We start from the raw sequence: 22,554 nt of genomic DNA, 5'->3' as shown, positions 1-22,554 counted from the left end.
CACCGGCTCCCAGAGAGGCGGAGGGAGCTGCCCCGGGGCAGGGCCCCTTCCCCACCGGGCTCCGAGGTCTGAGACCCCGCACCCAGCCCCGGGGGGAGGGGCCGACAGGGCGGAAGGGCGTGGCCCGGCGCGAGGCCGGCTTGCAGGGTACGTTGCCCCGGGTTACCTCTGGAAACCCTGACGTCACTCGGAGGGAGGAAGCCCTCGGCGCCCCGGAGCGTTCTACCCCGCCCCCTATGGAACGTCCGCTCCCAGCGCCGGCCAATGAGAAGCCGCGGCGGGCGGTGCCCGGGCCGCATCCTTCCAATGAGGGGCGCGCGCCGCGGCCGGTGTAACAATGGGGGGCGGGGGGCGGGCTGGGCACGTGGGCCGCGCGCTCGCCCCGGCCCCGGCGAGGCTGGCCCGGTGCCGCGCGGGCGGCCGGGGGGACCCTGACCCCGGGGCGGGGGCCGGGATCTCCGAGGGAAGCCCGGCCCGGCCCGGCCCGGCGCCGCTGGCTCGCACCATGTGGTTGGGCTGCCGCCCGGCGGGGCGGCGCGGGGCCCGGGTCCCCCCCGACGGGGGGCCCCCGCCAGGTGCCTTGCTCGGGCACTCCCCCGCCTGTCCCCTCCCCTCCCCTCCCCTCCGCGGGCCCCTCCCCCTGCCCCCGAGGTGCCGCCGGCGCGGGCTGTCGCGGGAGCTGCCGCCGCGCCGGGCGAGGAGGGCACGGAGGAGCCGAGTGGCAGCCGCAGGCAGCATGGTGCCCCCCGGCCCCGGCGCCGTCCCGGGAGAGAGGCGGAGCGGGCCGGCGGAGCGGCCGCCGCGAGCGGGGGCCGGCAGGTGCTAGGTGCGCGCCCACCTGCTGCAGCCGCGCACGCCGGAGAGGGGCGGGGGACGAGCGGGCGCCCGGAGCCGCGCTCCGCGGAGCCTTGATTGGGCTTCCCGGAGGCTGCCGCTCATGCCACTCGGGCGAGCAGTGCGCGGCAAGTGGCAGGAGCTGCCAGTCACGGGCGGGGACCCTCCCGCCCCCCCCGCCTCCGTCAGGTGCGCGCCGCTGTGAGCACACCAGCCCTGGCGCCGCCGCTCCGCCGCGCTCCGGCCGGGCCCGGGGGCCAGAGCCGGGCCTAGGGCAGGGGCAGGGGCAGCGTCGCCGGCCGCCGCCTGCCACAGCGCCGCTTCCCTGCCCGGCACCCCGATGCCGTGACCGTGCCTGCGGCGGGGAAGCCGGGCCGCGCTGCACTTGCCACGGGAGCCCCCGCGCGCCCAGGTGACCGGCTCCGACCCGCGCCCGCCCGGACTCGCCTCCAGCCTCAGGCTCTTCTTTTTTGGGGAAGAACTCGCGCCTCCCTCCCTCCCCCGCCCGCCGCCCGCCCGCCGGGCGCTCATCTGTTGCTGAACGAGCCGCTCCCCCGCCCCACGCCCGCTCCGGCTTCCCTGGATGGATGCGGCCGCCCTGCCCGGCTCCCCCGCGCCCTGCCCGCCGCGCTCCTAGTTGCCCGGCAGCTCCGCGCTCCGTCCGGGCTGGCGGCGGCCGCCGAGCATGCGGCACCCCCCCCGCCTGAGGATCCGGCTGGCTGCGCGGTGGCTGGAGCGACCTGCCTCCTAGATCGCCGGACCTGGGGCCGCTCGCCGGTCTCGCCCCGCGGTCGCGGTCGCGCCCTCCCCCGCACGCGAGCGCCGGGACCCGGGCACTGGCGGCGCGCCCCCCCGGCCGCCCCGGGCGTGAATCCCGCTCCCGCTGCCTCGCTCCGGCCGTGTGGAAATTTACAATAAGTCCGCGGGGGAGGCGGAGCGGGGGGGAACATGGAAGAGAAGCTGCAGGCGCATCAGGTTGAGATCGACCCGGATTTTGAACCCCAGAGCCGGCCGCGCTCCTGCACCTGGCCTCTCCCTCACCCCGACTTCCCCGGCGAGGAGGAGGATGGAGGCGCGGCGGCGGCCGGCGGCGGCGGCCCCAAAGCCCTGGCGGCCGGGGGAGGAGCGGGCGAGGGCGCGGAGAACGCGGGCGCCCTGGCCGAGCGCAAAGCCGGCCCGGCGCTGCCCGCCCTGGGCGCGGACGCTGGACAGCTCCGCAAGGCGAAGACGTCCCGGAGGAACGCCTGGGGCAACCTGTCCTACGCGGATCTGATCACCAAAGCGATCGAGAGCTCCCCGGAGAAGCGCCTCACCCTCTCGCAGATCTACGACTGGATGGTCCGATACGTGCCCTACTTTAAGGATAAGGGAGACAGCAACAGCTCGGCCGGGTGGAAGGTACCGTAGCGCCCCGTCCCCGTCCCCTGCCCCTGCCCCTGCCCAGGCCCCCGCCCCCAGCCTGCGCCCGCCGCAAGTTTCCCCGGCCCGTCTGCGGCCGGAGCGGGCCCCGGACCGGAGGGAGCGGGGATCGTCCCGGCTGCCCGGGGAGCCTGTGCGTGCGGCCGGGGAGAGGGGAGCTCCCTCCATGCCTGGTACCCCACAGCCGGGCAGAGAGCACTTCTCTGGGGCTGGGCATCTGGGGAGAGGCGAGTCTCTGGCTGGGGGTGGGGGGGTGGTACGTGGGTTGCAGAGAGACAGGGCTCCTGTTGCACTGGATGTGCCAAAAGGCAGGTCCTTGCAGGGCTAACTTGTCTACATCAGCTCCTGTTCACCTGCTCGCCCTCCCCTTTCCCTGGAGCTAGGGCGGGCTGGCTTCCTCACCTGGCCCTGGCTGCTGCTGGGTTTGGAGTGTCCCTGCACCTGCCAGCTGGGAAGGACGTTTGGCAGTGGGAGCAGAGCAGGGGGTTGTGTGCCTTCCCGATTCTCCTTTGCGTTTCAGTCTTAATTCGAACACGGTTTGGCTAAGTGGCACCCAAGACGGGCCCCTGCCTGCCTGCCTGCCTTCCCCCATGCCTGGATTTTGTGGTGTGGTGATAAGGTTCAATTCTCAATCTTTGTTCTTGAATTGGATTTTCAGTCAAGGAGTGAATGCATCACTGCGAACAAGGGGGTTTGGGAGGAGTGGTGAGGAGGGATACATGTCTACTTTATCACTTGAGAAGTGACTGACTCGCCTCTCTGATGGTTTCAGGGCTATCGGCCAGTAAAGCTGGAATCAAGTGTGGCACAATGATCTTGGCTTGGGGTCTGGAAGGGAAGATTTCGGTGCTGTGTAACACCCATTTTTGCCTGTTCGTATATACGAGCACTAGAGCATTATTAATTACAATTCTGCCAATCCCCTATACATCGTGCATGTGGATGCGTGCATGCCCGATACGAATGCACAAGATTTACCCTGCAGAAGGGCAATTAATGTGCTTTTGCCAATGTGTGGTCAGCGGAGACATTGTCGTACTACATTTGTGGAGTTAAATAAGCGCGCTTTGCTCAGAGAGGATGTAGCACTGCTAAGTGTCTGACAGCAGCAAGAGGCAGCAGACTCTCCACAAACAGGTGTGCTACAGAGATGGCTTTGTACAGCAGGTTTGGTACATGTGTAGAGTATCGGGCATGGCAGCGCTTAACCCTTGCAGCGCTTCGAGAGAGAAAGCAAGCAGCGCTTGGGTCTTTCCCACAGGAGATGCTGTGTCTCCCATCCCTCATGTGCGCGCACACACATGTACACCCCTCTTGTCTCTGGATTTGGTTTCATTGGCAGTGCTCCAGGCTGTTGCCTTTGGTTTGTTAAATATTTCTGTCAGCAGCAATCGATCCCCCCTTACTCTGATTTAATGTGGAACTGTATTACACGGCACTCCCGTAGGCCAAGCACTGGGGGCAGGGAGAGGCTGCGCTGAGCTCTAGCACCTGGGAGCAGAGGTGCTCTGTCTGTGTCACGGCACGGTGCTCAGCGATACAGGGCCTTTGCACCCTGCCTGGCACTGGCAGACACACCTCGTGTCTGTGACACTTGGCAGAGGGGGAGAGCTCGCCTTGTGTCCAGATGGTGTCAGTAAGAGAGGAGACATTTTCTCTTAACCCCTCCCCTAAGCCTTGTCACCTCTATTGTGATTACTGGCTAATGACCAATATGCTGTTAATACCAGCTCCGTTGTAGGCTATGGGCCAAATCGATCCACTCCACTGGAACCAAGAGGCGTTGTGTTTGTTTTCATTGTGCTGAGTTTATCCCCATTTGGTCGTATTTGGGGCTGCTTTGGCCCCAATTTGTGTACCTGAGCACTTGATGAATTTGGTGAAGTACTGAATCCAGTCACTCAGGTATGCTATTATTGGCATGACTATAGCTTCTGCTGGGCCAGCAGAGAGCACTGTGCTTGATGCAGTACAGGTGGTTTGTGCCCCATCCTCTAGGAAGACCAACCAAGAAGTATTATCCTTTTATGCCCTAAGTCACTTCGGGAGTGTGCTGCAGAGCCAGGGCTTGAACGTAGGTCTCTTGAATCCCAGCCTGGTACTCTTAACTGCGAGGCCAGCTTCCTAGGGGGGAGAGTGGTCTCAGAGCATATGTAGAGTAGAGTAAAATGAGAGCATTGTGCAGAGATGTGACCAGTGAGGAGTCCATGGTAAAAGGAAAAAACGGCAGTGCCACGATGTGCACTTGTGTGCGTGCATGCATGTATTAGAGGGTCTTATCCAAGAGCGCATAGGATCAGCACATGGAGGGTGACAGACATTGATGTACTTGGGGATTGCAAGGGGTCAGAGCCCAACAGGGGAGCTGGGGAACCATGTTCCATGCTGGGAAGGTGCTTGAATAGGATTTACTTGAAGAGCCACAAAGTGCCATCCTTGGGGAACGCGGGTGCCAAGCCTCCTTGGAGAGGTTCAGATGTTGATGCAGTCCACCCCAGAGGTGGGTGCCTTTCAGTAGTGGGTACAGAAATTCCCTTCCTATCTCTTCTTCAGCTCTCTGAGATATTGTTATTGAGTGAGTGTAAAATGCTTTATTGTCCCAGATGCCAGGTCTCCTGAAAAGATAATAACAATTTCTGTTGTTACTATGGAGGAGCTTGGGTGGGGTGAGAGGCAGCATTTGTGAGTGGCGAACAAATTTATGAACTATGATCTAGCTGAAGCTGAGAGGGTGGATGTTTATGCTTCTGGTGGCCTGGTGCTGGCACTGATATGGCATATGGGAGGTGGAAATTGCCCGTGAGCAGAGATCAGCAGAAGCTTTTATCCCAGACAGTAAGAGCCCTGGCTGAGGGTGGCACATGGGCTGAGGGCCAGGTTTGGAGCAAAACACAAAGCCTTTCCATGCAGTGTTAGCACCAGCATTAGAGTTCACTGCAGCTTGCAAGTGGAAGGAATGACTGAAAGGGGCCATGAAATAATAGAAAAGTAGGGCTGGAAGGGACCTTCAGAGGGCATCTAGTCCAACCCGCCCCCCACCCCCCCGCAACACTTCATCTCCCCGGTGGCAGAATCATTACTGTCCAAACCACCCTATACAAACCCATTGTCTAACATATTAATAAAACTACTCGGTTAACCCTGACACGACTGCAAGGCATAACACCCTAACCTGATACATGTAAGAAAAACAGCGGCCAATGACCAACTGCTACTAGGGTCCCTCCTGTGCGACGTGTAAGGACTCGGATGAGGGTAGGGGAGGTGTTTGATGGGGCTACTCCGCACACTGCTGGCATGGAGGCAGAGTGCTGAGGGCCAGGGCGCGGAGTAAGGAGTGACTCGGGACTCTGAACATGGACTGTTTTCCCAGTGCAGCCTTAGGCACAGGCAGTGTGAAAGCGTTTTTTCTTTTTTGCAGAATAGGTGTGGTAGTCTCAGGACTGTCTGCAGCATTTTCTTCTGAGCTTCCCTGTCCAGATGTGGTGTCCACAATGCAACCCACAGCCACTTGGCCGAGAGGGTGGACAGCTTTCTGTAGCATCCTGGAGAGATGTTGCACTAAAGCATCCACTAGGGAGCACTTGAGAGCAATGCAGCTGCTTCCCTTGCCCTCCCACAGCTTGGTGAGCTTCCCTTTCTCAGACCTGGAGCCTATAGGGGATGGCCACCACCTCGCCCGTCTTGTATACAGCGACATCTACCTGCATGTACATTAGCAGCCATGTGTGCGACAAGTTTCTGGTGGAGTTTAGCATTTAGTGTAAGGTACTACCAGATTTTCTTGTCTAACCAGTTAGTCTCTAAGGTATCACCTTGCACAAACTTCCTTAATGAAAACTCTGTGCTGAAGGGCCTCTTCTGGAGCTGCCTGGCCAGGTGGTGGCATGAATGAATTTTCAGGGAATTTTCAATGAATTTTTAGTGCCTCTGGGGAGGAATACCCTGAGATGAGCATGCAAACTCACCTGGCTGGAGCTCCACCACAAGCTGAAGTAGCTGCTGTGACTGTGAAGGGGGCAGGGCGGTAACCCAGGCAAGAAGCCAAGTGCTCCCAGCTTCTCTGCAGCACCCTGGCTTCCCTGGAGGAAGTCTGGAGCCCTGGGGCCTGCCTGCCTGCCTTGAGGGGGAAGAGAGGACCACACATTGCAAGTATAGGCAGGTCTGTGAGGGTCTTTCCCAGCTTCCCTCGGTAGTGGGTAGGCACCTGCATGCAGGTTGAGGCTCCTGTTCGAGACACCGCTGCTGTCACGGGGGAAGATGGTAAATCTTAGACTTTCTTTAGGACATTCTCTCTGTGCAGACCTCCCATCTGGGTGGCCCAGTGTGTTCCCAAACAGAAGTAACCGTCATGGGGGGGATGGCAGAAGGTCAGCAGTGGTGCTCTGTTCCTCATCTTCCTGGGCTGATTGCATGTGGATTTTGTCTGCAGTGTGGCATTGCTGCAGCAAGTAATGACTTGCCTCTTGCTGCCTCCCAGTGACATTCAGACCGTGTCTGATCCCTCCCACCCAAATACAGCAGTCAGCAAGCCGCCTGTCCAGGTCCTGGAGTTGCAGAGTTAGCAAGGAGGGCAGGGAATGCCCAGCAAAATGCCTTTGTGTGGGTTTTTCATAGCAGATATATTCTGTAAAGCAGCGTTAGGAAGAGCAATGCTTCTTTTACCCCTGTGCAAGGAGCCTAGGGTGCTGAGACTGCTTTTGCCCTGTCTGCTGTAGATTACCCTGATCTATAATATGTGTCTGTGCCCGCTGTCTGTAGGTTTGGAACGGGCCCTGCGCATAGTAGGCTTAATGTGCTAATAGCTTCTTGCTTTCCCTTATTCTGTTCTGTCCCTGTGTCCTGCACCTGCTCACATGATGCTTCCCACCGAGCCCCACATTGCCCACAGCAGCAGCACACGGGAGGGGATTGTTTTTTCCTTTTCCTCCAGCAACAGAATATCACGGCTGCTATGGAGCCATGGTAAGCCAACAAACTGGGACTCCCTTGGTTGAGAACAGTAAGTCCTGCACATACAATACCAGCCTAAACCTAGGGTAGGGGGAGAGTCTTTGTCCTGCTTGATCCCTGTAAGGCATCAATGTGCCGTGGGTTAAATGCCACACCTGCCTTCTCCCAGGCAGTCCTGCCAATGAGCCAGGGCATCTGGCTCAGCCAGCAGGACTGATAGCTGACTTTATTTTGTTATCCCTCTCATTGAAATAAAGACAGTTTTCCTTTGTTTAACCTGAGGCTGTAAGCAGTGTCTGGATGGTACTGCCCAAAGGCTAAATGAGGCAGTTGGCAGCAAAGCAACAGCATCTTCTCATGTCCCTGCCTCCCCAGGCCTCAGCAGGGTCCCTGCCCTGCCCACTACCCACCCCCAGGCTGCATCACAGCTGTCTCCCTCCTCCCCATGGCAAGAAGTGATGTGCTGATAAAGCTTCACTTGGCAGTCTTGGAAGCACCCAGCCCTGCCCCCATCTGTGCTAGGGGAGCACCATTTCTCTGGCTGGGGGGAGGCTTGGTGCTCATGCTGATAGCTGGGCACCTGGAGTATTGGGCAGTCAATCTTATAGTAATGAGCTGCTTGCAGCTTATTAAAGAGCCCTTGGAGACCCCTCTTCCCCCTCCTGCCCCAGGCCTGGGAGAAGCATCATGGTTTTAAAGAGTTTCATTACTGACACAGCAGTGTTGGAGGGGGGTCTTGGATAATGGGCTTTTGCCTTTAATTAGTTCCCTGCACAAGCATCATGATACTAATGCATTGCATTGAGAGAGGAGTGTGCTTCGGAGGATCTTTGAGCAGTGTGCAGGGGGAACTACTATCTTCCATGCCTGGCATGGATTGAGGGGAAGTGCCCAGTGCCTTCCAGGGAGTTAGTACTAGAGCTGGTAACAGAGCTGACTTTCTTCCCACTGGATAGGACTCTTCTCTTGTCCAGAGCCCACTGGAACTCCAAGTCCCGGCTCCAACCATCAGAGCGCCTTTAACCTTACACCCAGGTAGGATTGGAGCCCAGAAGTCCTGCCTTGTGTCCTGCTGTAGCTATTTAGGCTTGCCTCTTTCACCTGCATGCAGCCATATCAACACAGTGCCTGGAGCTTGGCAGGTCATGCAGAAAATTGTTCAGGGGCTGAGGTGGTGCATAAGAAAGAGAAGGACAAAAAGAGGCCGGTGCGTGATCTATTTTGGGGTATTACCTGCATATACACATGCATGTGTTGGCTCCTGAAGGGCCCTGAATGCCTTCCTCCATCATTTCTTCCTGAAGCATACCTTGACCTGAAATGTGGCTTTGTGCACCCTGGCACCTTGCCTCATGTGGGAGGCGCTTTGCATGTCAGCGTGCCTGTGGTCAGGAGGTCTGCATGGTCTTTGTCCCTAGAATGGCAGAGCCTTGCTGCATGCTGGGGCGCTGGGCTGGGCTGGCCTGGCCTCAGCTGCAAGCCCAGTGCACAGGACACTGCAGGGAGACTGCAAGTTGTTGAGAAAACTGGAAGGACATCCTAATAATGGGAGCATGTCACCCTCCTCTAGCCTGAGCCATGGGCTTACAGTGCCTTGTGAACCATAATCCAGTAACCCCCATGTTTTGTGGGCTCTATTACCCCTATTTTACTGCTAGGGAAAATGAGACAGTCAGGAATAGGCCCAGGAGTCTTGATGCCTGAGCCCCAGGATGTTATCATCACAAAGGAGTGCTGTTTCCACTGTGCCCAGTGTGCAAGGAAAGGGGAGTGCTAGGCCCCAGGGGGACTGCAGGTCACTTCCTGGGGTTCCCCAAGGTGCAGCAGAGCAGCAGCGCACTCCCGGTGCTGTCACGATGGGCACATGTGCCAGGAGCTGCTGCTGTTTTCCAATGCAGGGCAGCAGGCGCCCGTGACTGACAGTTCTGCTTAATTAGGGAGTTGTTATTTTATCAATTCCAAAGCGCTTGAAGTTTTCTGCTCCAGCTCACGCTTTCCACTTGTTAATGGGAAACCAACACCCTCTGTCAAAAATGCAGCAGCACTGATGCATTTTAAAGGTTCTGCTTGCACCACTGACATCCAAAATATAACAATCAGGCTATCAGCTGGTGGGTGTCTGTTTGATGTAGCTCTGACAGTGCCAAACCTTAATTTCCAAACCTTCCCTTCCCCTCCTCTTCCCTCAAGTTACTGTGCTCACAGCACTCATCCCACGCACAGTGACCAGGTGAGTCTCTCAGGCTGAGGCCTTATGTGATTGGGCTGGAAACCTCATTATGTGGACACTTCTCATTTGGGCAGAGGACAATGGTCTCTCCAGCACCAACCCCAGCATTTTACGGCACGAGTGAAATGAATGACAGCACATTCATTTGCGCACCAGGCAGAATAACGTGATGGATTCATCTCTGGAGTCATGTGCTACCCCACGCCCCTCACCTCCGAGAATGATGGAAAGATAGGTCTGAGCAGCTCAGGACTATCGCAGCCTCCTCCCAGCACCAAGCACAATGCAGGAGGAGCTGCCATTGCAGAGAAAGGAGCAATTCCTTCCCTTCTGTTCGCAATTCCCTGTTACTGATTGCTTGTGTTCTTGAAGCAGGTAGGACCCAGCATCATGGGCTGGGGCCCTGCTGTGTGCACAGCCCTCTGGTAAGAGTGGGTTTTGTGGATCATGACCCGGTCTAGGTGAGGTTATTCCAGTGTGCTGGGGGTGCAGGTTTAACCCCATTCAAGTTAAATCGCTGCAAACCCCTGTGTGGACAGTTTTATTTGGGATTAGGTTACACTTGCTGGGAATTGGCTGAAACTGCTGAGAGTATCTACACATGTCATGGCTTGCGTTTAGCTAATGAGGTTTAAAATCCCACCTTCACTTCAGTGGAGACAAATTTCTCCTCCAGTTATGGCAGGTTGGGTGCAGGGCAGGAAGTAACTTCTGCTAAAGAGAGGAGGGGTGTTACGTGAGGGGGACGGTGCCCAGACCAGGATGCCAGAAGCTGCCAGAGCGGAGGTGGGCAGGCAGTGGGGCAGCTGGAGGGGAGGATGTCCAGGCAGGCACTTGTTACACAAGTGATCAGTGGGCTAGGAAACAGGTTCCTCCCTGTTTCTGGAGGAGGGGCACTAGGAAACAGGTGATTTTTGTGGGATGAGAAATGTGAAAACAGGCAAGACTGTGGGATGAAGGCTCATAGCAAATGCTTCAAGGGGGATCACCAAACAGCACACTGGCCAGGGACATCTAGGCAGGAAGGGAGCCAGAGAGCCCAGTCCTGAATCAAGTTATGGTGGAGCCTGCCTGCCTTTGTTGTGAGCTACACTGTGGGCAGCCCCGAGGAACGAAGCCCTCACAAACTGTCCAAGGTACTGTGTCCCCCAGGGCCGTCTCTGGGGCACGTGCCCCTGTCGCTGCAGGACTTGGTGTGGGCAGCCAAATGGCCCCACCTAAGCGCCTGGCTGCACCGCTCTCCCCAGTGATAGCTGAGAGCAGCTCCTGTCCCTGCCCTGCCAGCCTGTTCAGCAGCAGCTGCCGTGAGGCTGACTCCTCACAAGTCCTTCTGCCTCTGTGCATCGCGATCCCCTTCCTTTCCATATAAGGAGATCTTTCCCCAGTGCTTTGGTACAGCAGAGCACTCCCCAGTCGCCGGAGTCTGCGGAGAAGAGGGGCCGCGCGCTCCTTGCCATGCCAAGCAGCTTCTGCGCAGGGTGTTTCGGAGGCACGAGCAGCATCCGCCTGTACCAGGATGGGGCTGCCTGCCTCTGCTTCCTGGGGCAGCTCTGAAGAGATGCAGCCACCCCCTGTGCATGAAGGCACCTCGGGGCCTGCCCCCAAAGCAGCACCCCCTCAGACACAGTCAGCAAAATAACCCTTACTCGCAGGAGGAAACGGCTCTCGCCTTCAGGCACTGTAGGCAAGTTGGGCCACAAGACACTGCCTGGTCTGGTCCTGCTTGAGTAGGTGCTTAGGAGATTGACAGTCCTAACTATTGCCACACACTGCCCAGGTGCTCATTTCTCATGTCACAGGGTTTCATAGGGGACGGCCCTCAGCAGTCCGGCTCCCCCTTTGCCAGGAGCTCATCCCTGACATAGAGCCATGGAGGAGATTAACAAGCTTTGCAGTTCCTGTGTGCTTGTCCCCAGGTAGGCTAGGGAGGACTGATCGGCCCTGGGAAGAGCGCTGGGGAGGTCCAAGCAAGTAGCAGGCAACCATCAGTCTTTCTGGATCATAGTGTATGCATGGGAGAGCACCAGGACCATGACACATATGCTTAGGCAGCAGTATGGAGGAATGGAGGCTGGCCGGACCTTCCATCCCCATGTAGGCCAGTGAGACAGTATCCAAAGGCCAGAGCCTGGATGTTCGGTGCCTTGATGGCTGTAGTTATATGTGCATCCAGGAATCAAACCCAGGTCTCACATGTGGCAGACAAGGATCCTGCTACTAAGCCACTTCATCCCTAGAACATGAACCATAATTTGCTAAAAATAAACTCCCCTCTGAACCTGGGAGCCCAGGAATGAATGGTGTGATGGTAGAAGAGTGAGCAGTATGCACACTGATGCTGGGCTCTTGCCTTTTCTCCTCCATTTCCCTGGGGCATGAGAATGCTGCAGCAATCCTCCAGTCGCCCCGTTCTCCTGGGGCTGGGGCCATGGTTGTTGCATGCAAGGTTTACATCTTTCTGTCTTCCCTCCATGCAGGCTGGCTTCCTTTTGGGGGTTATTTGTCCCTCTGCATCCTGAGTAGATCTATGCAGGGGAAATTCTCACTTCATTGGCCCTTTTCTATCTTGTTTAGGGCAGTCACCTGTATCCCCTCACCAGCTCCAACACGTCACACTCAGAGGTGTCTTTTAATTAGTAATGATGCCTCCAGAAGGGAAGTGAAGGAGGGAGCTGTCTCATCCTAGACCTCACCAGTTTACCCATGTGTTTCAGAGGCTGTTAGCAGTGGTAGCTAATGTAGGAAGACGGGGCTGGGGTAGGACCATGAGGCTTGGAGGAATCTCCCCTGACAGAGTTCTGCTTCCCCCCTGCCCATCAATTTTCTCTGTTCTTTTGGAGGTTTTCATCCTTTTTTTTCCCCCGGAATTGCTTTTCATGCAGCGCTAACTGCTGAAGTAACACAAACCTGCTAAATGGTCCAGCTTTATGATAGCATAAAAATGATACCACAGCAGTGAGTGGGGCTTTATTAAACCCAAGGGAAAAGCTCCAAATGAACAGCTTGCTCTGCTCTTAGCTTTTTTTTTTTCTCTTTATTTTTAATAACCACTGGAATATAAACTACAGTTAAGATGCTGCGGACTAGAAGGAGCACTTACAGGACACTGCTCGCTAGCTCAGTCGCTGCCCCCCACTCCCTCCCTCCTTCTCTTTCTCTCGAGCTCGATTCTGTGACATGAATGCCAGATTCCCGGGCTGGGAAATGGATTTCCTGATGCTTGGAATTTTACTTAAAAGCCCTTTTAAATATTTTGTACAGACTCCAGGTTTGATAAATCAGTTCAAGTTCAGTGCAGTAGCAAAGCAGAGATGTTGGAGGCACAAAAACTGCCTAGACCTGCTCAGTGCCACTGTCCTTTGTGAGGCAATCCTCCCAGCTTGGAACAATGCTTCTTAATGCTCTTGAGCCAGATTTACAGCTGGTATAAATCAGAGTAAGTTAAAAGAGTGATGGTGTTTTATACCAGCTGAGGATCTGGCCTGGTTTTAAATGTCTTTAGTAGGGAGAGAGAGTAGGTAGGTGAGCAAGAGGGAAACTAGAAAACAGCCAAGTCCTCCTTTGACTGTTCCTATCAGAGGAGGTTGTTGCAGTGCTAAGAGCACAGACGCAGACTCTATCCCAGTACTGGACTTGTATTTCATTGCAAAGACATGAGAGAGGGGCTTTGCTGAAAAATGCCCCTCCCACCCCATCCACTCATCTCTTCTGAGACCGTTTTCTATCAAATGGGCTTGCTGTGATGCATTGTAATAGCACTGAGACAAGGAGCAGCAAATTCCTTCTTGATAACTGAGGAAGCAATAGACTTTTTTCTTATGTTGCCCTTGGATGGGTGAGTTGCCTTGATTCTTCCAGCACCCACCAAAGGTACTGGTTTGGCCAGATTTTAGTGACCGTTCTTGTTTGCCCTTTACGTCAGCGTCTGTCCTGATTTGTCATATTATTTTATCAGAAATGGAGATGGATGTATTGAATATAATTAAGGCTTCCTGTCACTTTATGTTATTTTTCAGTTATTTATAACTTTGCCAAACTTTTAACTGTTTGGGCTGAAAATTTCTGTGCCTCAGGTCTGCCTCAGGCTGAATGTTTTGGATAGTTTCAACTAAAATGGTCCAGCCATTTTCATGGATGAAACAAGGGAAAATGTGTCTTGCTGATGTGGGAAATGGCTAGAAAAGTATTTCTTTGAGAAATGGTGGCAACTTCGTCCCTGGTTTGTGACAGAGAGCTGAAATTTAGGCATCTGTAAAAATCTCAGCTTTCTACATGCTCAATAGAGATGTGTTAGAGTTTGGTGGCTAAATTATTTGAGGATCACATCTGCTCTGAGCATGGTCCAGAAGTGAGCAAGTGCCATTGCTTTATCAGGCTTCCTGGGGCTGCTATGGTGCCAGGCAGGAGAACTGTGAGCTAAAGGACTGTTGGCTCTGGATGTGTAATACTCTCTAGGTGATGCCCAGGCACTGAAATGGATGAGACCTTCTGCCTGGGATGCAGAGGGAATGTGATCAAGTCAAGGGTTGAGGGGAAAGAAGTCAGCAGAGACAGCAGATCGGGATGAAGAGCCTGAAGAAAGACTTGGGGTAAACTTACATGTTATACTTAGCCCATACGAAAAGCTCTTAAAACGGGAGCATCCACACATTAAAACTCATAAACCCATGCTAAGTGCCCTCGGAGGGTCTCAGTAATGCCACTTCTAGGCTGTGCTACCTAACTTGTGTCAGGGTAACTTCAGTCTCCTCCACATAGATAAAACGAGCAATTTGAAGCCCTCCAGCATCCCAGGATACATTATTCCCAGTCCTTCCCCCACCCAAGCCAGGGATAAAGCCCAGGTGGCTGGTTCCTAGCCATGTCCCTGCTTGCCAGCCCTCTAGTGGCAAGGCAGCTGCACAGGCAAGAAACAGTATTATTCCTTAGCGTGTGACTGCTCGCAGCATGTTCTAACTTTAACACTGGTTAACAGTCCACAGATTTTGTGTGGTCTAAGTGTAACAGGCAAGTTCACCCTTGGACTGGCAAGGAAAGGAGACTAGGACTAAGAGCAGCTAAGTTTAGATGAGAAGAGGGAGGGTGGGACCTGGCTAAGAGAAAAGACCGGCACTAAAGTGAGGAAATGGTGACGTGGAGGATACAGAATTGAGACACAAGTAGACTAGGGGGCAGGGGCAGAGGGTCTGTGACTGCTGGAGCAGTATTCTTTGTAGTGGATTCCTGGATCCAACCCTGCTGATGACCCATATAGATGTCAATGGGATGGGCTATGATAGGGTTTCCGTTTTTCAGTTAATTTTCTTTAAAAGGAAATTACACACAAGACATGATTCCTAAAGAGCACCTGGGCTCTAAAGTCAAGCACTTGGACATTAGGAAATGTAAGGATTAATTTTGCTCATGCAACCCTTTTTCCTATAACATAGCTTTTTGGATGTAAGGCCACAGTGCAGCAAGTAGATTTCTCCTCTGTTTTGATCCACAGTGAGCTTCCAGAATACCTTGCATCTGTCCTTCTTGCAACAGGAGCAGTCCTGAGACCAATTACATTAGTCAGACTGCCACTTGAAGAGGCCTCTGTATGGACAAGAGCCTCTTGTTTTTGCACTTTGGGATGCACTTCCTGTGGATTTAAACTATGACTGAGGGCTAAAACCACCTCCCCCAAATGTCCTGCCATCCCACTCCCCTCCAGGTATCTAGCTTCCTTCCCTTTGCTGCCAGACATATCTCCCATGTTCTTCTGTCACTGGTACCTCATTTGGCTAGTGCAGTGAATACTCAATGGACATGTCTACTCATGCATCAAGGCGCTTTTCCTAATGCACTTTAAATTTAGTACCTCTAATGTGAGGTGCTCCACAAATGCACATTAGGCTGCATTAATGTGCAGTAATGAATGTGCGTGGTTTTTAAGTGACGCTTAATGTGCATTTGTGTAAAGCACGGTTTTTTTAATGTGACGCTATAATGGCAGTAAAATAGGCTACTGCGCATTAAAGCTCACGTGTAGATGCGCCCAGTGCCAGGCAAAGGCTTAGTCTGGATTTCCTCGCTACCATTCCCACCCTGCTACTATGCCCACCCCCCCAGGTACCCCCCCTGCAGGAGGCAAGGTGGTGCCCAAACAGATGTTTTTATTCCCACCTCCCCTGAACCCATTTGCAGCAAGCGCTCTACTCCCCGATCGCATTACTTTTAATTAGCTAGACACTTCACGTCCGCTCCTCTCTCCTGGTGAAGGTGCCTGATTATTGCTGAGGTGAAAGGCACTTTGGGTTACGGAAGGACACTTGGAACAGTTCGCCTGTGTGCTGCTGAAGCTCATTTTGGACAGCATCTGTTCATTATTATGTGTTGTCTTGGCTGCTTGCCAGCAAGGAGAGCTGAAAGCACGGCACAAAGATTGCTTTCACCCGCTGGAGAAGAGAGGCTGCTCTCCCTGACTCACACTGGAAGGGGTGAATACAGGCACTGGTTGATAGCGAGTGCACGGTGCTGCCCAGGTGCCCCATTCAGGATCAGGGCCCTGTTGTGCTGGGCACTGTGAAAACACTGAGAAAGACCTGGTCCCCTGCCCCGCAGGGAAAGCCCCACTTTCCAAAGCAGTGAGGGTTCCTGTGCAGCTGGTAAGCCTTTTTTATTTGTCACACTCTGCTAACCTCCTCGCTCCTGCTTGCTCTGTCGGTGGTGCCTTCCCCAGACATTGCACTTCGATCCATGTTTGAGCAGGGAGCAGGGGACCCTCTGGGAGTGCTGGCACCCCCTTCCATGTCCCCTAAGGAGGTTAACATGGAAGTCTCAGCTGGTGAGAAGAGTTAGCTCCTGCACCCCTGGACTCACATATCCATGAGTGCACACTTTTCATTTCCCAGCTATTCAACCCATAGGCTATCAGCTTCTCTTTCCTTCCTTTTCCTTCGCACTATCAGTGTCTGCCTCTCCCTGTGCCTGGAGAGCTGCATCCCTGCTCCTTTGGTTTGCTGGCACTTCATATCCCTCTGAATCCACGCCATCTTCCCCAGCTGTGTCCGAGGGGAGGAGTGGGCGGGGGGTGCAGAGGAAAGAGCTGGCCTATGTATACAGCTTCCTCAGCTTGGACTTTTGAGAGAGCCCCAGCACTGCCGGTGTGCCGGGAGCGGGTACCTAGGGGTTAATGCCTGGCTTTTTCCTCTCTGCAGCTCACTGCCTCCAGTGCTTTGTTATAGCAGCGGAGGGGGAGCAGGGATATACCAGAGATGGAGACATGCCTCATTGCTCCCCCAGGGCTTGCATGACACAATAAGGAGGTTTCCCAAGCATCCCCCAGGTGCTGGATGCTTGGGAGCATGGCAGGAAAGGAAAAGCAAGAGGCCTGTAGTCTGTGGGAGGCTGGGCCTGAGCAGGCCGGGGTTAATATTAAGGCTCTTTCCGTTCAGCACTCAAGAGTGCGGGTGATGGTTGGCTGGGCTCTTTTAGCATGGTGAGAAGACCAGGGTACATCTTGCCCCGTTAGCCCCAGGGGCTGGTAAGCCTGGCAGGGACTCTGAGGTGGTCCTGTTGGGATCCTGTGTCCAGGGCAGTGGTGGTTTGAACGTGCAACTTTGGCTTCAAGGCTTAGTGGCAAAGAAAGCAACAATAATAGGCAAATGAGTGGCCCAGCTTGGGCCTTGCCTTAACAGCTGTAGTTCCCTGGGAAGGGAACGAGAGCCAAACATAGTGTGAATTACCCCCCCTTCCCCATTTGACTCACACACGCATCCACACACACCTCGTCTGACATGGCCAGTCACACACTCATACCCAGGGTGAGAACTGTGCCAGGGTGTGAACCTGAACACCCACTGACATGGTCCATCTCCCTCTCTCCTGCTCTCCAGACTCTGGTATGGCTAGTTGCACAAGCATGTACCCCCACACAAGTGTGGAAGAAAGAGACTTCCTGTGCTCATGTCCCTTGTGGTGTCACTTCTCCTGTCACAGTCAGAGGCCTTTCCCAAGTGCTCATCACTGCATTGTTTGGGCACGCATTACGTGTGTTTCTGACAGAGACTCAACACACATAGCTGTACAAAGTGAGCATGTTCCACATGTTCCTGCTCTTCCAGTGCTCACTAGTACAGCATCTGGGCACACACATTACCAGCATGCACAAGCACATTCCCAGACTCACTTGCACATACATCGCTTTTATATGGTTGAGCACATTAGCACTCCTATGAATGTATAAACCCAGTGTGCTAATACATGTACACACTAGCTTGCCCTTTTGCACATATTACATAAAAATGCTCATATAAACATGAACACACTGCATTCTCATACATTCATCCACGCTTAGATGTGTGTATGCCCACGCATATACACACAAATTCACTCTTATGTCTCCATGATTGCACACACCCCCCCATATTCACTCCAGGTGCTCACATATTTATCGATGGCTGGCCACATGCATGTGTTCACCCCTGTCCCTTGCATTCATGCACACACAAAGGACTCCCTGTCTATATAATTGCTTAGTCTGTGTGTACAGGGTACTGGTAAATATTGTGACAGTCAGGCGGGGTGAAATGCAGCAGTTTCTGTCCCCTGAACACACCTCAGGCTAGGCTGACCCCATTCCTCCTTGGAGAGGAGAGGGGATTGGCAGAGTCTCCCAGCCTTGCCAGGGGGCTGAGAAGGAAGAAGGGAGCTTTTTGTTGAACTGTAGGTATCAAAGGGACTGGAGCTCCAGGGTGCTTTTGAAGAACTTGCAGCGTCTCAGGGAGCACAGGGGGAGACTGAGACAGAGGAGTGGAGCAGACACCTTTGATTTGCTCCAAAAAAAAAAAAAAAGAAAGAAAGAAAGAAAAAAAGGGTTCTTAGAAGCTGCCTGCCACCTGGAGCGATGCCAGCAACTGGGACGCTCTGAAGCAGACATGCCAAGCTGTAATTGCAGACAGACTCATTTAAAGAGACGAGACATTTATTTTTAACTTGTGTTAAGGTAATGCGCTGATCTCCAGACTGCAGGTTCAAAAGTTCACTCCCCTCCCCAGCTTCGGGCTCCCCCATTCCTGCCTCACCTACTCTAAAGTTTTCGCCATTGAAAAGTGGTGTGTCCCTTTGCCTGAATGGCATCTTGCAGGGGTGGCTTGTCTGGCATTTTGCTAGACACCCTTGTCCTCCTCTGAGCAGCCTTGGTTGAGTCGGGATCCTGGCACAGGGGGCGGGAGGAGCAAGCCTCTGGGGGCTGAACTCTAGTGGGGTGTCTTAGATGGGAACTGGGCTGGCCGGCCTGCATGGAGAGGATGGGAGCTTATGGTTCTTTGCCATCTCTGTTTCCGTCCACTGGCTCCTTTTGGGGCTGCTCCCTACACCAACCTGGGTTGGAAGGTGCTAAGGATCCACGAGTGTGCAGACTAGTGTCACCATTATTCTCTAGTGGTCGAGCAGCCAGTGTATGAGGCAGGAAAGGAGCATTTGGAGCTAGGATCAAGAGGGAGAAAGGTGAGCATGGACCAGAGACCAGGGACCCTGACCCCAGTGCTCTGACCCCTTGTCCTAGTGCTCTCCCCACCCTGCATCTCAGCTTCACCCTCTCTAATGGGAACAGTGATAAGGACCCAGCACTTAGCTGGTGTGGCTTCGTTCATCTGCATGTGCGAAGCACTAAAATGAGACCAGACACAACTGGATCCTTGTACTCTGAACAGGTAGCTGGGCCTCACTTGCTTACTGCCCCACTGCCTCAGCCTGGGATTGCTGGCTCATTCACCTCTGACAGCAGCATTTGTCAGAGGGCTCATAGAGGTGTAGGGCTCCTGCTTTCAGCTGCGTTTGGGGCCCCTCTCAATCATCTTTAAGGCATCCAGGACAGTGAGCACTTTAAAGTGTACCTGGATCCTGTCTGACCGGCCCCTGCCCCAGCTCTTGTCCTTGCCCTTGCCCGCTGAGCCTGGAGGTCTGTAACAGTATCTTGCCTTTCAACCTTAGAGACCTTGGTGGCCACCTGCACAGTCTCATCCCCTTCCCCTGCAAACAGGCTACAAAACAGTTATTTGCAACTGGGGTATCATAGCACCTTGGGGTGCTTTGAGATCCTTGTATGGGTGCAGCAGTGCTTGGCACCTGTGCAAAAAGGTAAGCTCTCAGTCCTTCCCCTGCCTGAAGCTCCACAACTGTCCCAGCATCCCATGGACAAGTGGTGCCCATGGCCACTCCTCTGGGGACTCCCACTCCCAATGCTGATCCACCTTGTGCCCTTAGCAGCCCCTGTGCCCAAGCAATGTGCTCTGCCATGGGTGGGTAGGGGATGCAGGGCCCTGCTTCTCAGCCCTTGTTCTCCTGTTTCTCCCACTCTCCTGGGGCTTGAGGGAGGGGCCGCAAGGACAGGTGGCTCCAGTTGCTAGCGTGAAAGTCTCCAGAGGAGCAGCTGCAGCCGTGAGGGCCACAGTGAGGGGGTAGAAAGCTCAGTGATTAAGTTTGCAGATGATACCAAGCTGTGGGGAAACATGGGCACACCAGAGGATAGCAGAGATCCAGGATGACCTTATTAGACTGGATCTATGGGCGGAACGAAACCAGATGAGGTTTAATGGAGAAGTGCAAGGTCCTTCACCTGGGTAGGAAGAACCCCCATCACAACTATATGGTGGGTGGTGGTCCACTGGCTGGCACAGCATCTGAACGAGAGCTGGGAAGTCACAATTGACCGGAAGATGAATATGAGCCAACAGTGCGACGAGGCTGCCAGCAGGGCAAATAAAATTCTGGTGTGCATCAGCTGATGTGTGGCCGATAGATGCTGGGAGGTGCTTCTCCATCTTTATTCGGTGTTGGTGAGGCCTCAGCTGGAGTAGCACATCAAGAAGAATGTGGATAAGCTCAAGAGGGTACAAAGAAGGGCCACCCTTTTGGTTAAGGGCATGGAGGGTAGGCCCTATGAGGAGAGACTCGGGGAACAGGGCCTGTTCAGGCTGAGGAAGAGAAGGCTGAGAGGTGACTTGATAGCCACCTACTACGTCGGGGACAGCATCAAGAACTAAGAGAGCAACTATTCAGGAGTGCACCTCAAGGGAGGATGAGGACCAATGGGCATAAAATAATAGAGGGAAAATTCAGGTTGGACATAAGGAAAAATTTTTGCTCTGTAAGGGCACCAGAATCTGGAACACAGTCCCAGCAGAGGTGGTGCAGTCATCCTCCTTGGAGGTGTTTGAGGTGAGGTTGGACAGGCACCTTGCCGAGCTCATCTGAGCCCAATAACTTCTTGCCCATGGCAGGGGACCAGACTTGATGATCTTACAGGTCCCCTCCGATCCTATGTTTCTATGAGTCTACATGATTCTTTGATTGGCTTCCTCAGATACAGATTGGGGAGGGGACAGGTGGCAGAAGTGAGGCAAAGTGTGGCTGTGCCTCTGCCACCCTCACCTGGTATCAGCCTCTGCACCTCCAGTGACCACTGTCTCTCCTTCCTTCTCCTACAGGGAGAGCTGCCTCCTTAAGGGGCCTAATGACCCACCCGCGAGCTCCCCAGGCTTCTTTGCTGAGCAGCCCCTGCCAGGGTTGAGACAGGTGGGGAGCAGAGGCATCATCATGCACCATCCCCAAACATACTTTCAGTGGTACCCTGCCACCCCTGTGCTTTATTGGATGACTCCTACTGGCCCACCCGTGACATAAGCCATCCCCTTGCCCTGGACCCCTAGACCTTGCAGCAGCCACCTACCTCTGCTCTCCCACCGTGGCGCTGTCCAAGCCAAAGCGCTTGCACTCTTGCTCCCGCGATAGCATTCTGCCACCTACCTGCCATCAGTCATGTGCTTCGGTATCCTAAACTGTCAGCTGTCCAGTTACCTCCCTCCACTACTTCAGTATACCCCACGCTTACCCCAGTGCTAACTCTCACCTCTGTCTTCTCTTTTGTTATTGTTTTCCTTTCCAAATAGCCTCACGTGTTGTCTAGTACAGTGTCACATTCTTGACACTTTATTTTATACAAAATAAAGATAAAAAACCGCCCCCAACCCCATAAACTTTTCCTAAAGAGCTCAGGGCCAGTTTTTCCTGGGTTGTCTCTCTGAGCTCTTTTGAAAATCTGGCCACTTACTTTGTCATCTAAAACAGAGGTGTCCTAGATACTGCCTATGGACAGAATCTGGCATATAAAGCCAGTTCACCTAGCCCATGGGGCTGGTAGAGGGAGCAGGAGAGGCAGGGGTGGGCTCTGCCACTGAATTACCAGTGACAGAGCCTGAATGACAGCTCTGTTAACCTCCATGCTGCAGTCACTGCTCACTCCCACCATAGGGTCCAGATCCAGCATGCAGGGGTGATCCAGTTTGACACCTGGTCTAAAACAATGATTTTCAATGCCGCCGCACTCCAGGATCCTGCAAGAGCCTTTTGAGAGAGCTCTGGGGTGCGAGGAGGTAAGCACTCTAAGAAAGAAATTAGTTTTCAAAATGGGGTGCTGCTAAATTCAAGAGAGTTATGGAGGGGGCTTCAAGCCTCTAAAGGTTGAGAACCACTGCTGTAATAGGAATTTGTTTCCCAGGCAGGGCTCTTGACAAGTATTTGCTGAGACATAAGTACTTCCTTCTCAGCTCCCCTGCAGTTCTTAAACAGCTGCAACTGCCAAGCCCCTAAGCACCTCTATGCTGAACATGGCAGGGTGCCAGGGTACCCCAAAAACCAGGATAGGGAGCCAGCTCCCAGCCTGTGCCAGGAGAATCCCATTGTTCAGTGTTCCCATTCTCCTCCCCCCAGCTCTCCCAAGCTCCAATGCCAGATTTAATGTTGAGCGGGGAAAAGCCTTAATCCCAGAAAATCTCAGTCCTGCTTGGTGTTAAGAGCCAGGTCTGTTAATCACCCTCATCATCATGCATATTTGAATTGCACTTTTCACCCTGAAAAATCTCCAGGCATTTTTCAGTGTTATGCCCTTTAGCAAGTGGCTTTGCTGCAGTAAGGAAATAAAATCTCCATTGCATTGTTGTGGTTTACCTGCCTGCATAGGCAGCTCCATCAGTAGCACTTGTATATAGAGTTTCAGCCACCTCCGAGGTGGAGAGCCACAGACAGCAGGAATAACAACAATAGGAGGAGGAGGGAAAGTCTGGGGAACACCTGGCCCAGTATTTGATGGT

The 22,554-nt window shown here is 54.1% G+C and overlaps 1 protein-coding gene across 1 annotated transcript in view; it reads left to right on the top strand.

Annotated features, from left to right (window-relative positions):
• The first annotated feature begins 358 nt into the window (after positions 1-358).
• FOXO6 (forkhead box O6) overlaps positions 359-22,554 on the top strand; it is a 95,125-nt gene continuing 72,929 nt past the window's right edge. Inside the window, exon 1 of the mRNA XM_090057776.1 lies at positions 359-2,232. Coding sequence (XP_089913902.1) covers positions 1,783-2,232 — 450 coding nt within the window. The 5' untranslated portion in view covers positions 359-1,782. The remainder of the gene's footprint in view (positions 2,233-22,554) is intronic.

This window comes from Crocodylus siamensis, chromosome 7 (assembly GCF_052110815.1).
Source record: "Crocodylus siamensis isolate JL-2025a chromosome 7, ASM5211081v1, whole genome shotgun sequence".
Lineage (NCBI taxonomy): Eukaryota > Metazoa > Chordata > Crocodylia > Crocodylidae > Crocodylus > Crocodylus siamensis.
Note: the sequence above shows the minus strand (reverse complement) of the source record. Positions and strands in the feature narration are given on the sequence as shown.